General features: G+C 44.6%; 1 protein-coding gene across 1 annotated transcript; it reads right to left on the bottom strand.

Annotated features, from left to right (window-relative positions):
- Positions 1-24,418: 24,418 nt before the first annotated feature.
- LOC134466619 (uncharacterized) lies at positions 24,419-26,307 on the bottom strand. Its single transcript, XM_063220516.1, has 5 exons — positions 26,208-26,307; positions 25,565-25,658; positions 25,069-25,156; positions 24,808-24,966; positions 24,419-24,711 (listed from the first exon to the last, which is right to left on the bottom strand). Exons 1-5 carry the CDS (start codon positions 26,230-26,232, stop codon positions 24,466-24,468), a joined length of 612 nt encoding a protein of 203 aa, XP_063076586.1. The 5' UTR covers positions 26,233-26,307; the 3' UTR covers positions 24,419-24,465.
- Positions 26,308-26,803: the final 496 nt, after the last annotated feature.

The following is a 26,803-nucleotide window of genomic DNA, read 5'->3' as shown; positions in this document are numbered from 1 at the left end:
CAATATGTTCAAGCAAATCAAGCACAAAAACAATGTGGCAAACCAAAGAAGGGCTTGAATCGTTTTTATGAGTGTATGTGCAGATGTGGTGCAGATACTATGATGTGGTCTAACGTTCTAAAGTTGTACTTGTATAGCTTGTAATTCCATTGATATGGTGTATTTGCTGTCTTGTTCAATAAAGACTGCGGTTTCAGACTGTTGAATCATCTCAGTTTATTCACACCAGATTAATATAATAATTGCCCTGTGCCCTAATGTTGTGCCCGGTCTATTTGGCTGCCTTAATTCCCTTCTACACTGTCCTTCTCCATGTCCAGGTGTTTGCCTGTCTTGCACCTTCCTTTGGAGGTCCATGTGAGGCTGATATACAGGTGGTATAACATAACAGTCCCCTTATTACATCCGTGGCATTACCACACGACTAATTTTTTTTTTTTTTTTTTTTCGCCCTCTCGCTTCAACTTTTTCCTGAAAAAATCCGAGAACCAACAAATTAAATTGGTGTGGCCTAACCTACTGATTCGGTGAAGCCATTTCTGAACAGGATGAAAGTACAATACAGCATGTATTTATATAGCGCAGTATCGTTGAATTCAATAGAATCGTTGATGTTGAATTCAAAGCGCTTTCAAAATACATATACACATTCACACACCATATCTGGAGGCTGCTGCATGCTGCCAATTATCTGGGGTTCACGAGAGAAAGTGCACACACATGCACACAGACATACCAAGACAGGAATAAAAGTTCTTACAACTCATCTGAGAGGCGTTATCAAATCTTAAGACTGCAGGGGAGGGATCTTGAATACGGACACAAGCTTCAACTTGAGGTCGTGCCGTCCGTTTCTCCCGTAGACAGTTGTCTTCTCTGCTACCTCTACTCCAGGTATGTTGCCTTAATTAGGTCGGCAGGTGGGATATTGCTGAATAAAGGGCAGATTATAGTTCAGCAACGGCGCCTGTTGCTTACGGTCGCTAACCACTGTTGATGTTATAGATCTGCGCACGAGGTGTCATGTCGTTAGCTACATTTGGCTACATAGCTACAAGGCTACAGTACAGTAGTCAGACTGCAGGCATTGTGCTGCGAGTGCTAAACTGATGTAGTGTTTGTTTGCTACTTACTAATTCAGTCATTGTAGCTTCATTTATTTACACAGACTAGAAAGAAAGTGTTCGTATTCCACAGAATATTGACAGTTTGGCTCTCGTAAACTACCGGAGAACTGTGCCGCCACGAGAAGAAGGAAGTATCGAGACGACCAATCACAGCGCCTTTTCTCTGCGACCTTCGCAACCGTCTGTCGCGTAGTCAGGATTTTTTTGAGGCGCGCAACGACGGTTGCAGAGCCTCTGCGCGGGGGGTGTGGTCGCGCACAGACGGTTGCACAGGCTCTGCAACCGTCAGCGCCAATAAGTATAAATTGGCCTTAAGGCATCATCCTCGGTAACCATGAGAGTACAGCTCTATGGTGACTATGGTGATGAGAGTAGCTGAGATGAGGTCACTAGGGTAGGTCAGTGGTTCCCCAACTTCATGCTGCTGTGAACCCATTTTGGACCTAAGAATACTTTCGCAACCACCCCTAATATTCCAAACGTCATTATATAGTTGATACATTTTAATTATAATCTGCATAAAACTACACATACATCACTGTATGTGTGAGTATACACAAGTATACATGCATGTGTGCTTGTCTCATTGCATTGTGTATAAGTGTACAGTGTGTGTGTGTGTTGCCCGCTAATCCTCATGAGAGTCACCACCATGGACTTGTTTTCTTTTTTGCCACCCAATTATCCACACATGCACACAAATTATGTAAATTAAGATTATCCTAGTGTGTGGATGTGTGAATGGAGCGCCACTTAGCAATGTAGTAGGCAGGTGTGTGTGTGTGTGTGCGTGTGCGTGTGTGTGTGTGTGTGTGTGTGTGTGTGTGTGTGTGTGTGTGTGTTTCTACTGCCAGACAGTGGAAAGTTGCTGGAAGTGGGCAGGTTGTGTGTGTTTGTGTCAGGCAGTGGAGAGAGTTGGTAGTAGTGGGCAGGTTATTTGGTTGTGTGTGTGTGTGTGTGTGCGCGCGTGTGTGTGTGTGTGTGGTGCCATGCAGTGCAGTGTTGCGTGTGTGTGCTCTTGTGTTATGCCAGGCAGTGGAGAGAGTAGCTGGTAGTGGGCAGGTTGTGTGTGTGGTGCCAGGCAGTGGACAGTTACTGGTAGTGGGTTAGGGTGTGAGATCAATAGAGTAGCTAATGCCGCCTGGCAGAGCAAATGAAGCTGGGAGTAGGGTGTGTGTGTGCGTGCGTACGTGTGTGTGTGTGTGTGTGTGTAGGACTGGGTACCGAAATTCGGTTCCTTAATGGAATTGAATGAAAGGCTAAGGTTCTACTTGGCATCGAAACGTGCCTTGGCTGTCGGTTCCACATTTCGGTTCCTAGATGTCCATCACGTCAGTTATCATTTCGCATTTATAACCCCAGAACGTTAACGCAGTCAGAACGGCAGTCGCTTCTGGCAAAAAATCTGGTAACATTATTTGTGATCATTCGGGCTTGCAGAGACTGCTGGCAGGCTACAACCCCCTTTTAAACAGGTCGTCAAATCATCTATGGATACTAACGCTGTTACGAGAGAAACTACCATCAGCCCATCTTTAATTTGTGTAGGTTTACCGAGAAGAGTAGCCTATTTCTAGCGTTTGTAGACGGCAAAGAATTCAAACTTTGTCTTCGACACAGCCACTGCGAGCCAAGAAACAGCAAGAGGTGTGCAAACGAAGCATTCCATCATTCTCACGCAGATGGTTACATCGGCGTATGAGGAAAGTAAAAGTCGGAAACACTGTTCACTCCACCATGAATCATCAAACAGTGTTGGGGACCTTTTCCCTTTAGTGGTGGGTGCGCGCATTCTCTGACTTTTTGGATTACACCGTGAATCATTGCAAAGTTTAAATTTCATGTCAATAAAATGTAAACTCATATCAGAAGCATCAGGTGAGCTCAGTCACTTTTGGCCGCGAGAGACTTTCTTTGTGCCAGGGAACGCAGTAACGTGGATTATTGAAACTGAAGAATTGATTTCTTCTATGTGGATATTTTTTTTCCGTTTGGTAGCCTATAATTACGGACCATGCAAAGAACTCGAAACAGAGCGCGCCCATGCTTCACTGCGTGCGTACCAAGCTATAGCCAAGTCGCCTCCGCCCGTTCCCCAAATCCGCCCGCCTACTTATAAGTGATGATAGTTAATTATGTATCCACTGTTTAAGTCAGGAATGGATATCGACATGATACGGAGTTTGTATGCATACAATTTGAAACGGTGATGACATTTAAAACTGAGTCAAACGGCCATAAACAGCATTGTAATGAAGGGTGTCGTAACGGCAGCATGAAGGTGGAACTTTAATTTCACGACGACATTCTGGCTAAAATCTCACCCTGGCTGCTTCCCTGTTTCGCTTTAGGACTACAAGTGTGAACGAAATAAGCAAAACAGCATGAAGGAATAACAGTAGGCTAACGGAAATACCGACGTGACCTGAAATCAAGCGGACGGAATTGGGAGCCTTTCGCCGGCGAATTGTGCTGAAACTAGATTTTGGACATGCTGGACGTTATCTTCAAATTACGATAGAAAGGGCCACCAATGTAAGCTAATATTGCTCATTACCTCATCATAATCAAATAGTATTTGAAATAGTGACATTATCACGTTCACAGTGAAGTGATCAGTGAAGTGGGCGGAATTTGGCGACCTTACTTGTTTTAAAAGTGTAGAACAGCATACCTGTTAGCTACAAAAAAACTGCAAAATTGCCTGATTTTAAGACAAAAGCTGGAAAAGTTTCAACAGGCCAAATCCTGACAGTCAACGGGACGGCAGTGACAGGTCAGACAGTAACACCATGCTTTTCCATTTAACAGTCCCTGCGCGAGGCCAAAATCCCCTCACACAGGGCATGTTTTAAAAGGAGCGTGTGCAGCGTAAAAAATGAAATATGAGTTTCTCCTTGTTGTTTTGCCGCTGAAGTTGTCTGGGGCTGATGCAAAACTTCATGCTGGTTCAGTTTGTAATCAGGTAAATTCGCACGATTGTCTGTGCGATTGCCATGAACATCGACTGTATGACTATGACCTGATGCTCCGATGCAAAGATGCACCCCCACGAAATGGATAGGGTTGGATTTAGATTGTAGTTCTCAATTTAAAATAAATTCCCGGGAACTTCAACTGGATAATGAGGTAGGCTCGGTGGTCGTTTGAGATTTTTAAACATTTCGTTCAGTGTTTATAAATTAGGAACCGAAAATGGCACCGTCAGGAACCGGCATTGAAACGTAGGTTCTGGAACCGGAACCGAAACCGAAAAATTCTGATCGGTACTCAGCCCTATGTGTGTGTGTGTGTCACAGTGGGGTTCAAGTGGCAAACCCTACTGAATGACTTGGGGTGGGGGTGTGCTGGGCTGCCCCAAAATAAGGAGAGGAAATCGAATTAGCCAAGTCTCTGTGGCCATGAGGGGAACCAAATGGGAGTCATGTTTTTAGGAGACCGAGAGACAGTGCATGATACAATTGACTGGAAAGGGGCATAAAGCCTGGTTGGATTTGAAAACGAAAGTGAAAGCCCATTGGGAAACTCCAACTCCCATTGTCATTGTGACACAGCTCTCCACAGCACACAAGTGAACACTGCACACAACGAAATTGCATTTATGCCTCACCTGTGCAAGGGGGCAGCCCTCAGTGGCGCCCCATGGGGAGCAGTGCGGTGGGACGGTACCATGCTCAGGGTACCTCAGTCATGGAGGAGGATGGGGGAGAGCACTGGTAGATTACTCCCCCCACCAACCTGGCGGGTCGGGAGTCGAACCGGCAACCTCTGGGATGCAAGTCTGACGCCCTAACCGCTCACCCATGACTGCCCTGCAAGTCATGATTTAAAAAAATAAAATTTAAAAAATAAAACAAATAAATAAATAAATGTTGCTTATGGCCGATTCCAAGTTGAAAAGGTCCAGCCCCATGAGTAAGAGAGAATAAGAAAGAGACTGAAAGAGAAATGTAGAGAAGGATTGAGCTGAAAAATGGAGAAAAGAAAGAAAAAGTGTGTGTGAGAGAGAGAAAGAGAGACAAAGAAAGTGAGAAGAAAAAAATGTTTGTGTGAGACAGAGAAAGACAGAGAGAAGGAAAAAAATGTGTGTGTGTGTGTGAGTGAAAGAGAGTGCAGAGGAGAGGCCTTGTCTGAGCAGCGGCGAAACACAATTGCTATTTAACAGGAGGGTGAGCAGATTGGCAGTGAGCGCGCCCCAGAGAGACCATCCTATTTAGGCGGGGTAAACAAAGCCCTACAATTGATTTGCAAGCGCAGACAATTGAATCCCCCGTGCGATTGTTGCGCCGTTGCATCGCAACCCCGGTGCGGCAGGGATGATTATACATTGTGAAATAATCCGTTCCATGCCTGAGTTAGCCTGGGACTCGCTACGGCACTCTATCCAGGGTTGCCAGCTTGGGCCAGTGTTGCCGGGCTACTTGGGATGAGCGTCGGCGGGCAAAAACGGGAAAAATTGGCCATTTGGCATTTTGGGCCCATAGAAGTCTATGTAATCTGTTGAATTTGGGCAGAATTTAGCGCATTTTGGCGGTTTTTGAGAACCTTTTGGGCGGGATTTGGTCATACATATCTGGCAACACTGGCTTGGGCCAGTCTGCGGGTTAAAAAACCATTTATATCAGTAGAAATTAGTATATATTGGGTGGGATTTAGTGCTTCCAGGCGGGTTTTGAGCTTTGTTTGGGCTGGAAATCATAAGTCTTATCTGCCAACCCTGTCTCCATCCCAAGGCATGCTCATCACCACCCCAACCCACACCGCCTCGCCTCAGCGTAGGTCGCGTAAGTAGCGCCTGGTATACACGGGGGGCAATCGCTATTCCGACATGCCGCTATTCTGACACTTTTTAGGGGTTAGGGTTAAGGTTAAGGTTAGGGATGTCGGAATAGCGGCATGTAGGAATAGCGGCGGACGGTGGAAAACGTGTAGGTATTCCGACAATAGACATTAACGTCGGAATAGCGACATGTCGGAATAGCGCCACGTAACCACTATAGAGTTCTTCAGCGGAAGCGGAAGCATGTAGTAGATTGTAGTCTTTCATGTTAGCATTTAAGGACGTCCTGGTTCCTATCGGCTTCCGGCCTCCATTGGGAATGAATAGGGGTAAATTTCAAATAAGCTCCGAGTGCAAGCACACGCTTAGCGAACCCCCGCAAACTGTCGAGGGTGTTAAAAATAGGCTGTAGGTATGACATGGTTGATCATTTTGTGTCAAACTTCGACATAAATACGATGTTGCGTCCATATGCTAAACCCGGAAGCTTTTGGCGACTACAGAAGCGGCGCCTGTATCTAACGGCATGTACGTGCGGAAGGTTGTACCCATGGCAACCAAAGGAAAGTATGTAGTTCGGAAGTTTTAATGATCAGAAAGGGGTTAGCAATATTGAATTATAATCGTCATGATTTAACATGTGAATACACCAACATGATGATACGATCCGTTCCACTAATGAGAAAGGGATGCGGGGACACGCTAATGTTCGTTGTTGCCGTGCAACTTATATTTTTGCCAAACCTGAATCTCTATGGCGTTTTGCAATGTAAAAAATCGCCATGGAACCGGTAGTCCAAACGCCGCATACAAGTTGACGTCAACGCTGAAGAGCTCTATACACGGGCCATTAAACCACGCCGCGTAGGTGGCGCCTGGTGTACCTGCTGTAGCCTAGAGTGTTGCCAGACGGAAAATAAAAACAATCCAAACCCTCAACGTCATCACAACCCAAACATGGAATATGAGTTTCTTTGTCTGGCTTGGAAAGGCAGTGCATTTATAACCTGCATCCCATATCGTAGGCACATCGTGTGGATACTTGAGACCCTGAAGCAGATTGTGTTTAGAGGTTAGTGTCAATGTATTGTATTTGAGTGGTGGAAGCCTTATTTACCAATTGGCAATCCATTTAGCTGCTGACGTCCAAATATTATCATTATTAATAATCCACACTACATTAGTAGACAGGAACACAAGCCGTTATGATATGATATGCCTACGAAATTACGAAAACCCAGTTCACCACCGAACACAATATCTCGGACATTTCGGCATAGGTCTTTCTTGACTAAAACATTTGCTATATACAGTAAGGTCACAGTGTGCCTCCATACTAGCCAATTCATGTTAGTAGTGATACTATCCAGTTACGCTCAAGTTATTACTATGTATAGCTCCTGCAGGATTCTATTCAAATGTTTATTTTTGTCAATTTTGTCCTGTATGATAATTTCCTCTAAAAAAAAAAAAACACTTTAAATTTGAGGTTTTGGTACAACATTTTCCATATGCCAACACTTACTGTGAAAGAGACTTTGGCAGATAGATCTAGAGACATACACAGAAGATATATAGAAATAGAAGGTAAGAGTGCTAAAGTGAGGATAAGCTTCAGAGAAAAACAGCAAAGGAAAGGGCTTTAGAGACAGACAGTGAAATAGGTGAGAGTGCAAAAAAGAGAGGGAAGGAGGGAGGGACTGTCACGGAGAGAAAGAGAGAGAGGATGAGGAAGGTGCAGGTATTTATAGATGAATAGGACGGGACCTGGAGCAGACATATCGCCAGGGAGCTGTGGCGCGTACACAAAACACACACACACACACACACACACATCCAGGCGGATCAGCGGGGAGCTGTGGCGTTTGAGGTGCAGATTAGTCATATCTGTGTGGCTCCATTCATCTCCAGCTCAGGGATTCACATTCACCAGGCACATTAAAGCACAACAGCCCTGCGTAACACTGCACACACCCACACACAGTAATGAACATGAACACACACACACACATTAATGAACACTCACAAACAGAAATGGAACCATACACATACATTGTATACACTGAGACACACACACAGTAATGAACATGAACACGCACACATTCTGTAGTAGTGAACATGAACACGCACAAACAGAAATGGAACCATACGCACATATTGTATACACTGAGACACACAAATACACATCACACACACACACTGTAGTAATGAACATGCACGAAACACACCAACAGAAATGGAACCCCATACACACATACCATAAGCACTGAGACATGCACAAATACACAGCACGCATCACCAATTTAGACAGTCACACATATAAACACATACACATATAAACACGTACTCTCTCTTTTTTGAATATATATTGTCCTTTTTTGCCTCCACTCTGTCTCTCATACTCAAAGATAGGCTAGGCAGTGAAAAATAAAAAGGAGAGTGAGAAACAGTGAAAAAAAATAGGAAGAAAAAATGAGGGGAGACAAAAACGGAGCTAAAGTATTAAAGGGGTATGCCACTATTTTGTGGCTTAATACAGTTAAAATCGTTGGCTGGGGTTAATTGCTACATGCTACACGGATCCATTGACTTTCACTAGCATAGCGACATGCTCCCTCTTTTAACTTGTCTTAAAACAAGACAACGCCTCACATGAAAAATAAGACACTTTACCACCTTTATAAAACCTGGCCAACAATTTAAACTGTATTAAGCCCCAAAATAGTGGCTTACCCCTTTAAAGCTCAATTTACAAACATTGCAGTTTATTGTTACTATTGCTGTCACTGTATTTACAGTACCAATCTGCCTAGACTCTAGAGACTATTTGCTGGCACAAGCTCACAACACATAATGTACTGTAGCCCCACAACCATGCGCGCGTGCACACACACACACACACACACACACACACACACACACACACACACACACTCACTCACACACACACACGCACACACACACACACAAGGAGGAGTGTAATGAGCAGGAAGAGAACGTTGTCCAATATTTCACCACCCTCTACCCAGAGGCCCCTTCTCTCTTATCCTTCACTAAACACAGAGATATAAACTCTCAAGCACACACATACAGTAAATGTATGTGCGCACATAAGACATAAGTGCACACACACACAAAGACAGTTGTACACACATACACACACTCCTCTGGATACTCACCATGCACCTCTGTGTGTTGCTAGTGCATCTTCTCTCCCTCACCTCTGTCAGGAAAACAAAACAAAACAATCCATGTGTGTGTGTGCACACTCAAGCATGGTGGTACCTGGGGGACACTAGTGTGTGTAACTGTGTGTGTGTGTGCATGTGTCCATTTCAACTTGCCGGTAGTGTGTGCATTCCAGCACGGTGGTAACTGGGGAACGCTAGTGGGGAAGTATATAAGTGTATGCATGCGTCCATTTAACTTCCTGGTTGTGTGTATGTGTGCACGCGCGGGCGCATTCCAGCATGGTGGTACCTGAGGGAAGGTTCTGTGCTCCCGTCAGACCTGAGTCGAGTTGTTGCAGCCAGTGCTGCCAGATTGGGCGGTAAGTGGACCCAATTGGGCTGCTTGTGATGGCCATCTGCGGGTAGAAACGGTAAAAATCATCCATGTTATGCCCATAGAATTTAATCAATACAATTGGGCGGAATTTAGCGCCCCCAGCATGCCTTTTTTATTTTACCGGGCCACAAATAAGCATACTTGAATCATCATGCAGCCTCTCCGTCAGTGTTGCCAGATTGGGCTGGTTCCCGCCCAATTGGGCTGCTTAGCGTGGCTGTGTGCTGGTAAAAATTGCATTTGGCAGGAAAACCCGCCCAATTTTTGCCATATAAATCAATAGAATTGGGCAGCATTTTGTGCTTCTAGGCGGGTTTTTAGCATTTTTTGGGGCTGGAAATCATCAGCCTCATCTGGCAACCCTGCTCTCCATACCAGCAGGAAGGGCAATCGAAGGGTAATTACATTTACATTTGTGGCAGTGGCACTGATTATTTGTCCAAAGAAAGCAAAATGGTACAAAAGTAACAAATATGTTAAATCAAATCACGTTTGCATTCAATTTAGTTAGCGCTGTGCGTAGAAGGCTGGTAGTGTCTGTTGTAGGTTTTTTATGAGTGAGCATGGCATAATACATCACTTTTTGATGGGTTGCTTTGTGTGTGTGTGTGTGTGAGTGTGTGTGAGTGTGTGTCTGTGTGATGGGTTGCTTAAAGTTTGTTTCTGTGTGTGTATTTGCATAGCATAATACACACATAACGCTCTCAATCATTTCCACCCTCATGCCACCCAGTCCTCACTAGCTCACTGCATATCCGTCCCCGTTTTCTCTTGTTTGTTGTGTGACTCCAGTTTATCATTTTAAAACAATTTCCAGCTGAGAAAATTACAGTTGATGTAACAGCAATCCCAGCAAATTGAATCGCTCATACACCGCGAAGGGAGAATGTGTCTGATCGATTGGGTCTCCGGAAATTGAGTCTGGCTAGCTAAACGGTGGTGAGAAGCAGGATGAGGGGCAGGGAAATGGAGTCTTGGAGTGCATCTTAATATGCCACCTTGCCTCCTCCACTTGCGCTTGTCTCCTCGCTCCTCCTCCATGGAGAAAATGATAAAGTTTCCCAGCTGTCAGCCTAGCCACCCAGTTGCAAATGAAAAAAGACTCTACAATTGAGCTTTTGCAAGATATTGAAATATAATGCTGTTGTCTTGTCGGTGTCATCATGACAAGAAGCAAGTGGAGGAGGCAAGGTTGCATATTAAGAAGCATTCAAGGGCTCCAAAGTCGCTCATCCTCATCAATGCTGGCAATGGCCGCCCTAACGATTTTTAATCCACTTCGTTGCAATTGTCCATGCTTCTTCCCACCGATCGAGAGAGGCAGTCAGGATATAGATTTGGCTATTCTCCTGAACATCCAAGTAATGGTTCTGTAGTATTTGCATGTTTATACCTAACCAGTTTTTGGCGTTGCCTTTTAGTAGATCATCGGTGGAGGAGGCAAGGTCTCATATTAAGATGCACTCTTGGCCTCAGGGTTGCCAGATGAGGAGGATGATTTCCAGCCCCCCAAAAAAATGCTCAAAAGCCGCCTAGAAGCACAAAATCCCGCCCAATTCTATTGGTTTCTATGGCAAAAATTGGGCGGGTTTTTCTGTTAATTGCCATTTTTACCCGCACACGGCCATCCTAAGCAGCCCAATTGGGCGAGGGCTGAAGAGGGCTGGCATCGCTCCTGCTGCACTGTCCTATCAAATAAAGTCGAAAAAGACACACACATAAAAATCTTTAAAGTGGGGGACAACCATGAAGAGTGCTGGCATCGCTCCTGCTGCTGGCACTACCTGTATGTCCTGCTTACATGTGCACTTTTTAAAGCAGTGCATAGAAAGGAGACAACAAGGATGTAGCGAGCACGTCTGGTTTGGCCGGCCCTGTTTGATTTATTTGAGAGTGTGGCGACCGGCCGGCCGGGTTTCGGGCTAAGCTAAAATCGGGCGCCTCGGAGGACCGCTGTGGGCAAGGAGAGGTCAGGAGCGTCCCAGATTACATCACAAGGCCACGGCCGGGACGATGGGTGAGCACGGTCCTCCTCCACACCGCTTAATTAAATAGCTCCTCCGCTAGCTCCAGATGATGCTGTGAGTACACTGTAAAAAATGATATCAGTGATAAGTCATGATAGCTGATATAAGTTAATTAATTCTGCTATACACTGTAAACAAACAGCATGGTTTAACGTGAAATCACAAGTTTACCAGCTGCGTCAGTGTTGCACCGATACCATTTTTTGGCCCCGATGGCAGATACCGATACCATACCGATACTACTTTGTTTGAAATTTATGTACAGCTGCATAGGCTACTACTTGGATTTAACATCATTGCTATCATGGCTTTGTCAGGCTGCTGCCTACCTTTGTGAAACAGGAAAAAGGCTTAATACTGTACAAAGTAAATTTAGTAGAATTTTGTATACTTTTTCAATGCCTCTCATATAAAATAACTAAGTTCAAGGCTGCGTTCAAGTGTCATACGAAGATCTGTAAATGGTATCGGTGCCCTATTTCTTGGTACTCGCTGATACTGATACCACCATTTTAGTGCAGTATCGGGGCCCCGGCCGATACTGGTATCGGTGCAACACTTCTCAGAATTACAATCTAAATCTTTATTGTAAGTTTTGTGGAGCTTTGAACTCAAAGATGCCATTTGAAGCTTCGCATAACCCACAACAAGGATTTAAATTCTGATTTGGGGGGTTGGGGGGCAAAGTAGGAATTATAGAGTGGTAAATCAAAAGTCTGTATATATTTTTTACTTTTATTTTATTTCATACCACCTTCTCATACCCCATCTAATCTCTATATATTTTTTTGAATTTATTTTATTTTAGTTCATTCCATCTAGTCATACTGCATCTCGTGCTTCCCGCCCTGTAAGGGCACAGGTAAATGTTAAGGCAGGGCAAAGGGTATGGCATGAATAGTAGAAACCAAGAGAGATATAGAATAACCATAGAATACTGGCGGAGAGATAGAGAAAAAAAAGAGGTAAAGAGATGGAGAGACAGAAAAAATCCTGAGGTCAAGAGACAAAGACATAGTGAGTTACAGGGAAACAGCTGTCGAGGAAAATAGAGCAAGGTAGAGAGAGAGAAAAGAAAGAGGGATTTGAGTGCAGTGGAAGTGCGGTATATAGGGCAGCATACAGTATGGGCCAAGGCCACCTAACCTACAGCAGGATTTACCATCATCCCCACACAGGAAGCCAATCTAACATAAAACACACACACACACACACTTAATTGCTGTAGACTACAGACACACACTCAAAACCTTCATTGCTGTGGTGAAGACTAGAGACACTCTCACTCTCTCACACATTCAACCTTCATTGCTGTAGTGTACACTAGAGAGGTCACACACACAAAAACATCTTATTGCTGTAGACCATCTAAAGAGGGTGAGAAATCGAAATCATTTCTTGTTAGGGCCGCATTCAGGAACTTCCAGTGCACTGAAATGTCACTGAAACATTGCACAAGTGCACCACATGACACAGCCACACACACACACACACACACACACACACACACACACACACACACACACACACACACACACACACACACACACACACACACACACACACACACACACACACACACACACACACACACACACACAGGCTGTCATAGCATACGAGCAGGTAAATGCTATTAGACCCATCCAACAGAGGAGGAGATTGGTAATCAACCAGCTGTCTTGGGGAAAAGGAAGCAACGAAACAACACACACACACAGTCACTTCATAGTGAGAACTAGTGTGGCGACCACTGTATAGTCCCCTAATCGCTGCTCTCGCATCAACATTTATCTTTCATTATTAATGAAACATAAATGATAATTTTCTGTTCTAAAATTATCCAGTGTGGTTAAGTCAGCTTCGGGGGTGTCTTTGGAGGTATGAGGAGACTACAGACCATCTGTTAGCAAGATTGAGTGGCGGATGCCGGGGTGCTCACCCGGCGGCTGATCCAGCTGTTTGGGGGAAAGAAAGCAACGACATATGTTGTGAAAATATATACATAGGTACTAGGGGTGTAGATCAGAGCCTCCATGACGGTACAATACGGTATCGATTTATTAAAGCAGGGATTCAATTATTTTCGATACTTAAGAATTCCCCACGTTACAATGCGTTTTGATTTGATTTGATTTTTTTTCAATTATTTTTCCTCTTCTATTATATTATGGAGCTTGGGCATTGGACAGGGCCCAGCGATTCAATTATTTTCGGTACAACAAGAGTGCCCCACGATACGATACTGTTCGATCGTCGGCCGTAGGATTGATGCATCGATACATTTTGATTATGATTTACACCCCTAATACACACACACACACACACACACACACACACACAGATACAGTATATCAAGAGACCCCCAACATGCTGTGTTGCCAGATGAGACTGATGATTTCCAGCACAAAAAATACTCAAAACCCGCCTGGGAGTACTAAATCCCACCCAATTTGACTTAAATTCTATTTATCTCTATGGCCATAAATTAGCTGAAAAACCGAACCAATAGCCCTTTTTACCCTAGTCTGCTTACATGGTGATAGCTGTATAGCCCTCTGATTGCTACACATTTATCATTCATTCCCTCCGCCAAGGAGTTTATGTTTTCGGTTGTGTTGGTCTGTCAGCAGGATAACTCAAACAGCTATGACTGATTTTGAAGAAATTTTGTGGACTTGTTGGAAATTACCAAATGGACAACTGATAAAATGTTGGTGGTGATAAGGTTTAAAAAAAAAAAAAATCTTATTACACAGCGTGTAGATGTAGATGGCATCAGAGACACCATGGCGTTGGCGGAGGTTTGCACTCTCTGAGTGCTTCTATTTATAAATGAAAAATTAATGATAATTTACTGTTCTAAAATTATCCAGTGTGATTAAGTCAGCTTCGGTCGGGAGTGTCTTTGGAGGTATGAGGAGACGGACCATCTGTTATCGAGATTGATGTGGCGGAGGTTGGGGTGCTCACCTGTGCCTACCTGACTGCTATTGCAAGAGGTCTCGGGAGGAGCCGTGGTGGGGCAAGCAGGGTATTTGCCCCAGGGCCCAAGCCCTACAGTAATGGTAGTGGGGGCCCTATGATGATCTTGGCAGCCTGTATGTGGGGCCTTATCAGTGTTTTGTCTGGGACCCAGTGTGTAATACTTCGGCCGCTGTGCAGGGGGGGTCTGGGAGGAGCCTGGCTCCTGTGCAGGGGGATCTGGGAGGAGCCTGGCTCCTGTGCAGGGGGATCTGGGAAGGTAACGGGCCCACATGTTCTGGGGCTGCGGCTGCTAGCTTAGTTTAGGGGGTTCCGTGTACAGATTGTGAAAAGGAGCCAAGGTGTGGGTTTGACTTGGAAAGTGGTGGGGACATTAACAGGGCAAATTGCTTGTGTTAGCTATTTTTTTGGATTATATTTGTAATTAAGTGGTGGGGGCAAGCTAGGTTAATCTCAAAAGTGGTATAAATGGGTTCTAAATTTTATTATACAATATATAGCCTGACTGTACAAACCTAGCTGCGCACAAATCAACCTCTGATTGTTGGAAACCGGTGTCGTTCAAAAAATTAGCTTGTGGTTGGCTGCCAGTGTCTTGCCCCTCCTCATAACATTGTGTCCCTATTATCTACACTCAAGATTACACCCATGAAAAGGAGGGTTTGAGAGGTCTTGTTGAAGGCAAAGTTGGCACGGAAAAATACTGTAATACTCAGAAGGCAAAACTCTTTCAACTGGATTTCTATTTTAGCGCCTCTCCCCTTCCCACTACACTGTTGCCCGGGGTCAGCCCTATGTTCCCACAGCCCATTGGTCCCACAGCCCAATGGTCCCTCAGCTTATTCCTGCTGCTCCATGTTCCCAAATTTTTAAGAAATTATTCAAATATAGGCCTTATGTTCTACAACTCCATGTTCCCACATCTCAGAGTAAACTAAGAGAATATGCCTTTCAAACATAGGCCTACATTTCAACAAATTCAAATAAAAATGTGGGAACATGGAGCAGCAGGAATATTCTGTGGGACCAATGGGCCTAAAAAATAATGTGAAAAATCTTAGTGATGTGGGACCAATGGGCTGTGGGAATAGACACGCTCCCCTGATGCCCACATGTACTGTATGTCATGTTCATATTCATGTCCAGTGTTGCAAATTAAAAACACATCAGCATGTCAGCTTTCTCACATTTATGAGGATACAACTCGACTGTTATTTCATTCATTTTTCATTCATTTTAAGCACGTGACCTCAACCAGAGTAATTCAATTTGGGGAATTGTTGGCCTTAAAGAGTGGCAAAAACGGTCTTTAGAAGCAGGAGAATAATCAGTTGTTGTTTGAACAAAATCACCTTGAGGTGGAGTCAAAATATTACACTCTAAACACTAAATACACTAAATAAATAATTAAAAAAGAGCCAAAAGAGCCTTTTTTGAACGGCTCTTTGAAAGGAACGAGCCACTAAGATCCGGATCCCGTCAAAGAGCCATAAATCCCATCTCTAGATACACGTACAACGCTGTGTGAGAATGAAGAATGATAAGTTACCTGGCTATGTTTAGAGAGGGATGAAATGTCTACTGTACCTACTGTATATCTCTCTCCTTCGTGTCATAACTCCTTTTTTAATCTTGTTATCCCTTCTTTTTCTCTTTACCTTTGTAACCAACATCTCTCTTTCTTTGTCCATTTACTGCCATCCATTTCCATTCATATTTTCTCTGTCCATCCCCTTGCCACCTATGGGCTACACACTTTCTTTTCCCCCATTCTCTTTATCTTATGTTTAATCCTCCTCCTCTCTGTTTGATAAACTCTCCCGGTTTCCCTTCTGTTTTCTTTCCTTCTCGCTATCTTTCCCCCTCCTACCTGTATGCCTCCCTCCCTCTACCCATCTCTATCTTACCTCTCCCTGAGTGCGTTACAATATGCGACATTGCCTCCTTCACTTGTGCTTGTCTGCTCGTACCAGGAAGTAATATGTCATGATGACATCACTGACAACAGCATTATATTTCAATATCTTGCAAAAGCTCAGTTGTAAACTCTTCTTCTCATTTGCATTTGCGATGGTGAATGAAAAACAGTCCCTCAAAAGTTGTTGTGGCTAGTCTGACAGCTGGGAAACTTTACCGTTTTCTCCACGGATGAGGGTCCAGGAGGCAGGACGAGGACACAAGCACAAGTGGAGGAGGTAAGGTCGCATATTGTAACGCACTCCCTATCTCCTCTCTGGTCTCTCTCCCAATGTCTCCATCTCTCTAGCCTCCCCCTCCCTCCCTCTAGTCTCCCTTTTCCCTTTCTCCCCTTCCCTCCCTACTCTCCAGTTTTTCCCTCTCCAGCTCTCTCCCCTCTACATCTCTACTCTCCCCTTTTCTCTCCATCTCTCTACACTAGTCTCCCTCACCTCCAGCTCTTCTCACCTCCCCTCTCCCCATCTGCCCCTCTCCTCCTTCTCTCCCCCACGTCTTCCCACATCTCCAGCTCTCACTCCCCTCCCCTACCCCACACCTTCCCTCCCTCTCTCCCCCTCTTCTCTCGTCTCTCTCTCTCCCTCCCTCCCTCTCCCCCTATCACTCCTCCCTGGCCTCCTGCAGGCTGTGAAGGCTTCAGTACATTTGTCACCCAGCCCACGTCTCCTCTCCTCTCCTCTCCTCTCCGCAGCCCACGTCTCCTCTCTCCGCAGCAGATGAGGATGACAGCATGTTTGGAGCACTTGAGAATCTCGGGGTTGTGTGCTGACAAACACGCGGTGCGCGCGCACGCACGCGCACACACACACACACACACATACAGTCTCTCTCTCACACACACACTCTGACACACACAGAGTCTCTCTCTCACACACACACTCTGACACACACACACAGTCTCTCACACACACACACACACTGAGAGTCATGATTAAGGTGTGTGCTTCACCATTTGATCCAGTCAAGAGCTCGACAGCCCACACAGTTTGCAGCTCTGCACACACACAAGGCTGAGCTGTCACACACACACACACAAGGCTGAGCTGTCACACACACACACAAGGCTGAGCTGTCTTTCCAGGCCTGCAAATGCACACCTACGCACGCAGGCAGACGCACACACACACAAACTGCCAATAAACACCTACACACACACACAAACTACACATACACAAACACACTGCTCATACATAATATATAAATCGTGATGCAGACGGGTGCATTTGGGGACTTTTTTGGGGGCTGGGACCCGGTCGGGCTGTCACAGGGCCACCTCTGCCCCTCTCATCTAACCTGTCCTGTCTCTGCTACCTGTCTCGGCCAGGTAACGAGTCATCCCGGGGAATGTCAGCCCGGGGCTTTTAATTAGGACTAACCTGTGACCCCCATGACCTGACATCTGTCAACCTCCACACCTCGCCCAAACAACACACACACGCACACAGATGGAGAGAGTGAGAGCACAGAAAGAACACACACACACACACACACACACACACACACACAAAGAGCGAGACCACAGAAACCACACACACACAAACTGGGAGGGGGCCAAAAACACACATACGCAGGCCTGTGCACACACACATACACACACGTCATCACCATGAGCTCAACCAATATGATGGTGTATGACAGGGAAGAGACAGTGCCTCAGCAGAATATTACATGTGTAGCATAATCCAAAGAGTTATATGCGTGGGCCACAACGCAGAGTATTATAATTGTAGGACAATACATAGCATTATATGTGTAGGACCAGAGTTAAATTTAAGTAGAGAAATACTTGGGCAGCCGTGGCCTAGTGGTTAAGCAGATGGGCTTTAGACCAGAGGGTTGCAGGTTTGAATCCCACCCTTCCACTCCCTATCTCACTCCATGGCTGAGGTGCCCTTGAGCAAGGCACCTAACCTTAAAATACCTGTAAGTCGCCTTGGATAAAAGTGTAATGTAATAATGTGTTTTATGATGCTGCAACCTCCCTGTCTCCAAAGCAAATTTCTCCTTCGTGGAGACTAATAAAGAAACCTAACCTAACCTAATGTAATACTTCTACAGATGTAATTATAGCACGTCATACCACTAGTGTTGTTATTACATCTGTATGAGTGCTTCTACCTCTACTTTATGCAACTCTGTGTAGGACAATCCAGAGCATTATATTTGTAGGACAACATGGGGCTTTTGGCGTCACTAGCTTCTTCATAAGGCGTATTGATGGTTCAATATCTGCTGATGCAGCTTTGTGCTTGACAACCAATCTGGTTCTGGTGTCTGTGTAGAAAAAAAAAACAAGGCCATGAAAACATATGCAAACAAAACAACAAATACAAAAAGTGGCAAACGGTGTGTGTGTGTGTGTGTGTGTTTGTGCGAGAGTGTGTGTGTGTGTACTCATAGAAGCAGTGTTTTTATTTATTTATGAAGCGTCTAGCTCAATAAATTGTGTCTCCACTCAAACATCTCTACTTCCACCGCCCTGGGGCTCAGCTGTTACAATATTCCACAAGAATTTAAAAGCGCTTCCAAACTATGACATACTTCCATCCTTTCGGAAATCCCCCCTTTTTATTTGGCTGGCTGCTGCAGTCAGTGCTCACACAATGTTTGCTGTTGTGGAGATGTGTTTTGCTGCCTTTGCGGTTGTGTTGTGGTGTGGTTTACTTTATGTTCTGCTACTCTGTTTTTGTTGATCTGCAGAATGTTGTCGTCAGGTCCGCCGACAGCTTTGGTCAGGCACGGAACAAAATCAGCTGAAAGGACCCCCCTCCCTCTCCATACATATGGAACCCCATTGTGAGCCCCCCTCTTAATACACACAATATAATGGTAACCTCATTCTGGGGCCCCTCCTCTACCTGGGCCTGCGACAAGTGACCCATTTGTCCCTCCCTGCCAGCTGGCCTGACTGTTGTGCTGTGTAGCTCTGTGTTTTGCACAATGCTTTTCTGTGTTGATTTGTACTACATTATGTTGTGTTGTGCTATTCAGTGTTTTGGTGCTATGTTGAATTTGGTTTCTGACAGAAATAAGCTCTATCCCATGACGTGAGTTGAGTGAGCACTATAAAATGTTAAAACGGGGGAAGACATGAATGTTACAGCGGCTGATATGAATTTCATGTCAAGCATTATTCATGGGGTAATCCCCGGGTGAACCCTCCTGGGGAAATGTTAATTTATCATCACAGTTCAAACGCACGCCCATAAGAAGACATTGTGGGAGGGAAAAGGAAGGCGAAGAAAACTTTTATTTGCTTGCGATGCGTTCAATTTTTTATGCGGCCCTCACTCACTCACAGATCTCAATCTCAGTCCTGCCCGTCTCTATTTTTCAACCGCCAGCACCAGTGTTGCCAGATGTGTCTGCCCAAAAGGTTCTCAAAAACCGTCAAAATGCACTAAGTCCACCCAAATTCAACAAATTACATTGACTTCTATGGGCCTAAAACGGCTGGGGGAAAAAAAATGCCAAATGGCCAAATTTTCCCAGTTTTACCCGCAGACGCTCCTCCCAAGTAACCCGCCCAATGTGGCAACATTAGCCAGCACATCAGTTATGAGCGAATCATAAACAGCCACATAAAACCAAGACAGAAAGCAGAGCAATTATTGTTTTCTTTTTATTTAAACCCAAACTTTTGGGTGTGATAAGCAAGTCAATGAAGTGACAGGTGGGAACATAATTGATGTTCAATGTTAAAAATAAGGAAACATCACACTACACTGTGCACACAACAAGCCAGGGAGAGAGAGAGAACCTGAAGGTGAGGTCTACACCTTAGCCAGGTGAGAGCAATGAGCTAAATCCGATCTGCCGCAGCACATGAACCATGCAACGATACACTCAACTCAAGATTTGGTTCGTATCACAATTGTTGACCTACGGTTCGATACACCCGACGATTTCCCATTTGCCAAGATAATAAATTAAAATGATATTATAGTTAGGTAGAATAAGTTACAAGAGGCTACTAATATTTTTTTAAAGTTTAAATATAATAATGATGATGATTTTAAGCTTGGAAGCACTACTATTTCATATCATGTGATTGTTTTCTGGACTGATGGGTAAAAAACACTTTGAAAGGGCATATCACGATACTGCCTCCTTGTATCGCGATACAGTATCGTGACTCTGTGTATCGTGATTTCTCAGTTCGATACAATATCGTTACAGCCCTATGCACTGCAGTAGTTGTCATAACCCCCACCCCGACCCAAGAGCAGGGCTGTACATTAAGACCAATTGGTCGCATTTTGAGCCTAAATTTTGGACTGTGCGAGGAAGAAAAATGAAACGGGCGCACGTGTACGAGTATGCTTTTCAACCCTTTTATTCGCGTTTTACTCCTGCTCGAGTGCATGATTGCGAGAGCTTCTTTTTTTCGATTCCCTAATACTAAATGCGGTATGCCCTCCTCGCATGTATGCACTGCCTGTCTGACAGACAGCGTCAATCTCCCAGTGGGAATGCGCTTCAAAAAAGACGGTCAATGTTGCTTGAATTCCGCGTTGGCTAAGATTGAACCATCTATGCTCCCGTAGCCCTCAGAAAAAAAACAGAATCGCACAGAGCCATGGGCATATAACGCGCGCACGCTCATCTCCCAGTCGAATGTTCTGTGCCAAAACTTCTTACAGCTTTTCGAAATGGGCTGCTGTTTAAAACGTTCAAATGCAGGAGCTTGCATTGCTAACAGGAAACCTTTTGAATCCGGTAGTGAAATAGCCTCTCGGTTTGCTAACTCATGTGATTTAAAAGACGTCGCTGTTTTGGCGTTTTCCCTAACCGCTGTCTTCCCAATTACTTCGCAAACAATGCATCGCAAACAAAGTAGTATTAGTCAAGATAATAGTTTGAGGAGCATTCAGAACAGGTACCGGTAGTGTTCACTGCGCGCAAGGGCCAGTCTAGTTGGCCCAGCAGCTAACGGTGCTGTAGGCTATCATAAACAGCAGCCAACACAGTGAGATAATTTTGCGGCTCCCAGTTTCATTACACACCATTCCAACCCACGCGTTTGAGGAACAAAAACTATTTTTTAAAAGCCTGTTGGATTAGCGTGTAGCCTACTATGTTTAAGACTAGTCAAGTAAATAAACTAGTCAATCTAGTTCAGTAAGCATGTGATTACATGTTTCAATCACGAAGCCATAGTAATAATAGGCTAATAATAATAATGATAATAATAGTAATAATAATAATAATAATAATAATAGGCAAATAGTAATGGGAACTGTGGTTTCCTCCCTGTTTTTGTTGCACTGGATAATGGCATAGGCTATTGTGCATGAAGATGAAGAAAAAGTCCCTCAATTTCTCCCTATCACTTAGTTAGGTCACCTAGGCTACCACCTTGGCTGGAGGGGGTCCCACATGGGTGTCCCACATCAGTTGTTATGAAACTGCAAAACACATACCTTTTTCATGAACATCTGTGGTTACAGGTCTTAGGGTGAATCTCAATACTTTGCCTTGTCCCTTCCCCTAGCCCTAGCCCTGGCCCTCCCCCTCCTCTCTTCGTCTTTACGCGAAAGACACAGGGCTAGGGGGTAGGAAATGAATTGAGATAATCCTTTGTCTTGACGTCGACATACCCAGAATGCTGTGCGCCCGATAGCCCGCAATCTGTAAACAAACATGGCGGCCACCGGATCCAATAAGTTGTCTTGTCTAGTAGTTTGGCACTGTATGGCTTTTAAAATAAAATCGAAGCGAGAAATCGATATTGTAGTACCTGAATATGATGTCACGCAAACTATTTATTGCCTAGTTTACGTTTTGATTGTCTGTCGGACAACGAGCTCACGTAAGCTACTATAACTATAGCAACAGGCAAGGTGTTGCGATAGCAACAACGCATAGACAACAAAAATGGCACCCCCACAAGTAGCTTTCTTTATGCTACTTCTGCAATTTATGTCTCGATGGATCGACAACCAACAACAAGAGACGAGGACACAAAGGGAGAGACGGAGAAGAACCCTCCGGAGATATCGCTATCTTGTTCAATTACAAGCGGTATGTATATCCTTGATGATAGTGCCAGCAAAATCGACAAACACATTAGCAACATTAGCTTAGTAATCAGCTGATGTTGCGGGGGTGTGTCCCCCCTGTCAATATTGATCAGCTGGTCATAAAACATGTCACACATCAACACCAAGTGACTCCACTGAAGAAGACGGGAATTGTACAGTAGAAACACGACAGATGAAGAACCTGAAACTGTTATAGATATTACATATTTTGCATACATGTAGACCTACACACTTCATATTTTGATGGCATTGAGTTTGCTTTGTAGCTGTCACTCGAGTCAAGTGGTGATGCGCTGATCACGATATTCGTTTTATTTCTGTTATAGGCGGATCGTCCACCTATGTATTGTGTGCTGGACGCAAATGTGCCGGTACTACGGCTGTGGTTCGATGGAGAGACCGACACAAAGACCGACTACCGCCTCACACGGGACGCTATGCTCAGCTTGCAAAGGCTGCTTCGTCGACAGCAAGACCACGGCTGGGGGAGCGAACTTGAGGTTCTTGTGTACACCTACTGGTTGGCACATGGCCTGTCCTACCGGGTGGTGTCAAGAGTGTTTAATGTCCCCAAGCCAACTATTTTCCGGATAGTACACAGGGGTGGCAGATGGCATATTTAACAACTTAAAGAAAGCCATCTCACTTCCAGAGGACCTCCCTGCTGTCGGACAGAAATTTGTAGCTTTGTCTGGGACCCCTACCTTTCATAATGTAGTCGGGGCCATAGATGGCTGCCATATCAGAGTGAAACCACCGGCACAACACCGCCTGGATTACCTAAACTACAAAGGGTTTTACTCGATTAACATGCAGGCCATATGCGATGCAGAGGGAAGATTTCTGGACATTTTTGTCGGCTATCCCGGGTCAGTTCATGACACCCGTGTCATGAAGAATAGCCCTTTTTATTTGACTGCAAGATACCCCCCACCTGGATTTTTTTATTTTTGGTGATGGTGGGTACACCTGCCTTGAGACACCTATTCCCCTATTGACACCATATAAAGAGCCAGTGCGGGGACCAATTCAGCAGTGCTTTAATTACCGGCATGCCAAGGCACGCACTGTAATTGAACGGGCGTTTGGGATCATGAAGACCAGATGGAGGTCAACCCTTTTCCGGGCACTGGAGGTGGCCCCGGCCTTTGCCACAAAAGTGATATGTACTTGTGCATTCCTCCACAATGTCTGCCTTGACAATGGGGACACATTAGAACCTGATGAGGACATGCTGGATGACAATGTTGACCCCGAGCCCCCCCACGATCCTGAGCCCGAAGCCTCAGGAAATGCACTCAGGGACGCACTGGCTGCCAGGGTGTATGGGGCTGTTGTTTGATTCCTTACTTTCTTTTTCTTGTTGTTGTTCAATAAATGTTGAGATATTGCACATGTGAACCCCTCAAATTGTTGTTCTTTCAGAACATATTGTTGAACTTGAGTACAGCATTAGGTACTTCTGAAAAGGTTAATGAACTGTGAAATGTAGTACAAAGGTGTACACACAGTTAAGATGGACAAAGGGACAATTCCCAAAAGCAGTCCAATGTTTTTAATGCCTGTAAACCATAGCTGTTTATCCCCATAATGTGTAGTTCCATATGTTATTACACAGTAATGGTCATTTAACACAGTGTTTCTCAACCTTTTTTTAGGCGAGGCACCCTTTCAATTCATGAAAAATTTCACTGACTAGCATTAACTTATCAATGTAGACAAATATGTATCATATTACATAATTTATTTATCAGCCACTTTTCCGCAGCACCCCTGAGGGGGGCCCGCGGCACACCAGGCTGCCCTGGCACCCCTGTTGAGAAACACTGATTTAACACACTTCTCTGTCCTCTAGGAAATACCATAAATTATAATAGAAAGCAGCCACACAAAAAGTGTTAAAGTTTGTAACAAGTGTTAATTTATTTTATATTAAAAAAGAGGCAGTGTAAAGTCAGGGAACACTACATTTTATCTACCATTTCCCTGCAGATGGCCAGCATCTGCCTCATCAGGGCTGCATTCTCCTCATGACGCTCCGCTATTTTGGCCTCCTGGAGCTCAAACCTCTTCTTCTCCTCACGCACCTCCTCTTGTAGGAACTCTAATGCCGTATCTGCCTTCCTCTTCTTCTTTGTGGTGCTGGGTGTAGGTGACTCATGTCCTGACTCTGTGTTGACAGATGAGTCCAGGGAGGGCTCTTCAGTATCCTGAGGGCCCAGAAAATCATTTGCAGGACAGTTGTAAGTGAATTGTAAGTTTGCAGGTTTCACCAGTGAACTTCATGTAAGTCTTGAATGCCTCACCTTGCGGGTATCGTCTTGTGCCCTCAAGGGCAGGGATGCCCCCAGCAGAGGGGGCTCGATTGAATGTTTAGCAGCCATGACGGCATGCATGTCCTCATAGTATTGCCACTGGTACTCCCCATTTTCGTTTCCTGACCCTGTCTTGGGTGTTCTCACCTCCTGCAATACACAAACACATACACTAGCACACATTAAATATTGCACATAGCATATTTTATTGTTAATTGTTTAACAAACCATATATAATAGTCATATGCCTACCTTGTATTTTTGCTTGAGGTTTTCCCACTTCTTTGAAGCCTGCACCCCGGTGACCTTTCCCTCTAGGCCTGCGTTCTTCACAAAAACCCTGTTTCACAAACAACACACACACACACACACACACACACACACACACACACACACACACACACACACACACACACACACACACACACACACACACACACGCGCGTGTCAGGGGTTCATCTGACTGGAAGTCAATCTTGTGCTCCGGTCTGACTTGGTTATTTCAGAGTCCTCTGCACATACACAGTATCGGCTACCCTAATGATGGCACTGATGACCAGACCAGAACTCAGTGAATAAATCAGGAGCACACATGGGGTACACAGATGCACAGCATGTCTTTCATATTACCTAATCCTTTTTCACATCATAGCACACAAACACACACACACACAGGTTCAATGCAAATATGCTCCTGCTGTTTAAAGACATGGACAATTAATACATTAATTATTGACTAGTTACTCACTGCCACTGCATCTTGGCTGCCATCTTTGATTTAGTGAACAACTTCTCATTCTCACTCCTGTACTTGATAAGAAGGCGAGTCTGCTCTCCTGTCCCTGGGGGAAAGGGGGAAAAAGTTGACGTGATTAGTAATTATACACGAATTATAAGACAGTGCCAGTTCGTCCCAGTCCACAACGCCGTTAAACAACGCTGCTTACGCCTTAATAAGGAACACATTTATTTTGTTTAGCTTGACAAATAAAGGTTTGTTGAAAGTGAAATGTTTCGCCAAGTTAGCGAGATTGGTAGCTAACTAACCAGAGTAGGCTACCTGATATTCACAACAGAAGTATTTCATACCAACATTACATCACTGTTACGCTATCACAGATAAATGTAAACCTATGGTAGCCTTTTTATTTTGAGTTATGCTCTAGTCGTTATAAGCTGTGTTCGTGTACGGCTTGGTTTGACAGCTAGCTAAGAAACCATTTGGCTACAAACCAATGGCAACACCGGTATGTGAGCTAACCTTTAAATACACAACCTCGATTGCCCACTGAAAACGATAATAGGCGAATTTGTCATGTCAAACTATGACAGCTACACGTAGGCTACTGTACCTACTCCGTAGCAGGCTATATAATGACAAACATACTTACATTTATGTGAGACGCGGTCGGTCATTTTCGCCAGCTTTTGTGTCCGGACAATAATAACAGTTTATGACCCAGCATGCGCCGATGATGATCGAATGTCATGACCGTTGGCCGAACCCCTTGGTCGGCTAGGGAGGTCTCTCACCTTACTTGATGGCAAGGGGTACGGGGACGCGCATTCTAGACCTTCGTCTTCGTCACTTTGACAATTGAGACGCCACTTGGTCTCACATGAACGCGCACATCAAGACACAAGGGCTAGAACAAGGGGCAAGACAAAGTATTGAGATTCACCCTTATTCTGGTTAACCCACCACCAACCTTGGTTAATATGTTTTCTGTGGAAAACACAACCAGACTCTCTCTGTGCATTATTGCTGCGGTGATCAATGGTACAATATTAAGCACAGTAGGCCTATTTTACATTTAAAAAACACAATAATGTTTTGTAAGTGTCGCAAAATGTTGCTACTAAATTTTTGTCTGTGCTCCTAATTTTTTTCATTTAGGAGCACCAGTGCTCCTAGTGAAAAAGCTTAACGTACAGCCCTGAAGAGGCATAAAACCCTTACTTTTATTCAGAGGTGATGATGTTAGAC

This window comes from Engraulis encrasicolus, chromosome 16 (genome assembly GCF_034702125.1).
Source record: "Engraulis encrasicolus isolate BLACKSEA-1 chromosome 16, IST_EnEncr_1.0, whole genome shotgun sequence".
In the NCBI taxonomy this organism is placed as follows: Eukaryota; Metazoa; Chordata; class Actinopteri; order Clupeiformes; family Engraulidae; genus Engraulis; species Engraulis encrasicolus.
The sequence above is the reverse complement of the archived record's forward strand: the minus strand, read 5'-3'. Positions and strand labels throughout refer to the sequence as shown.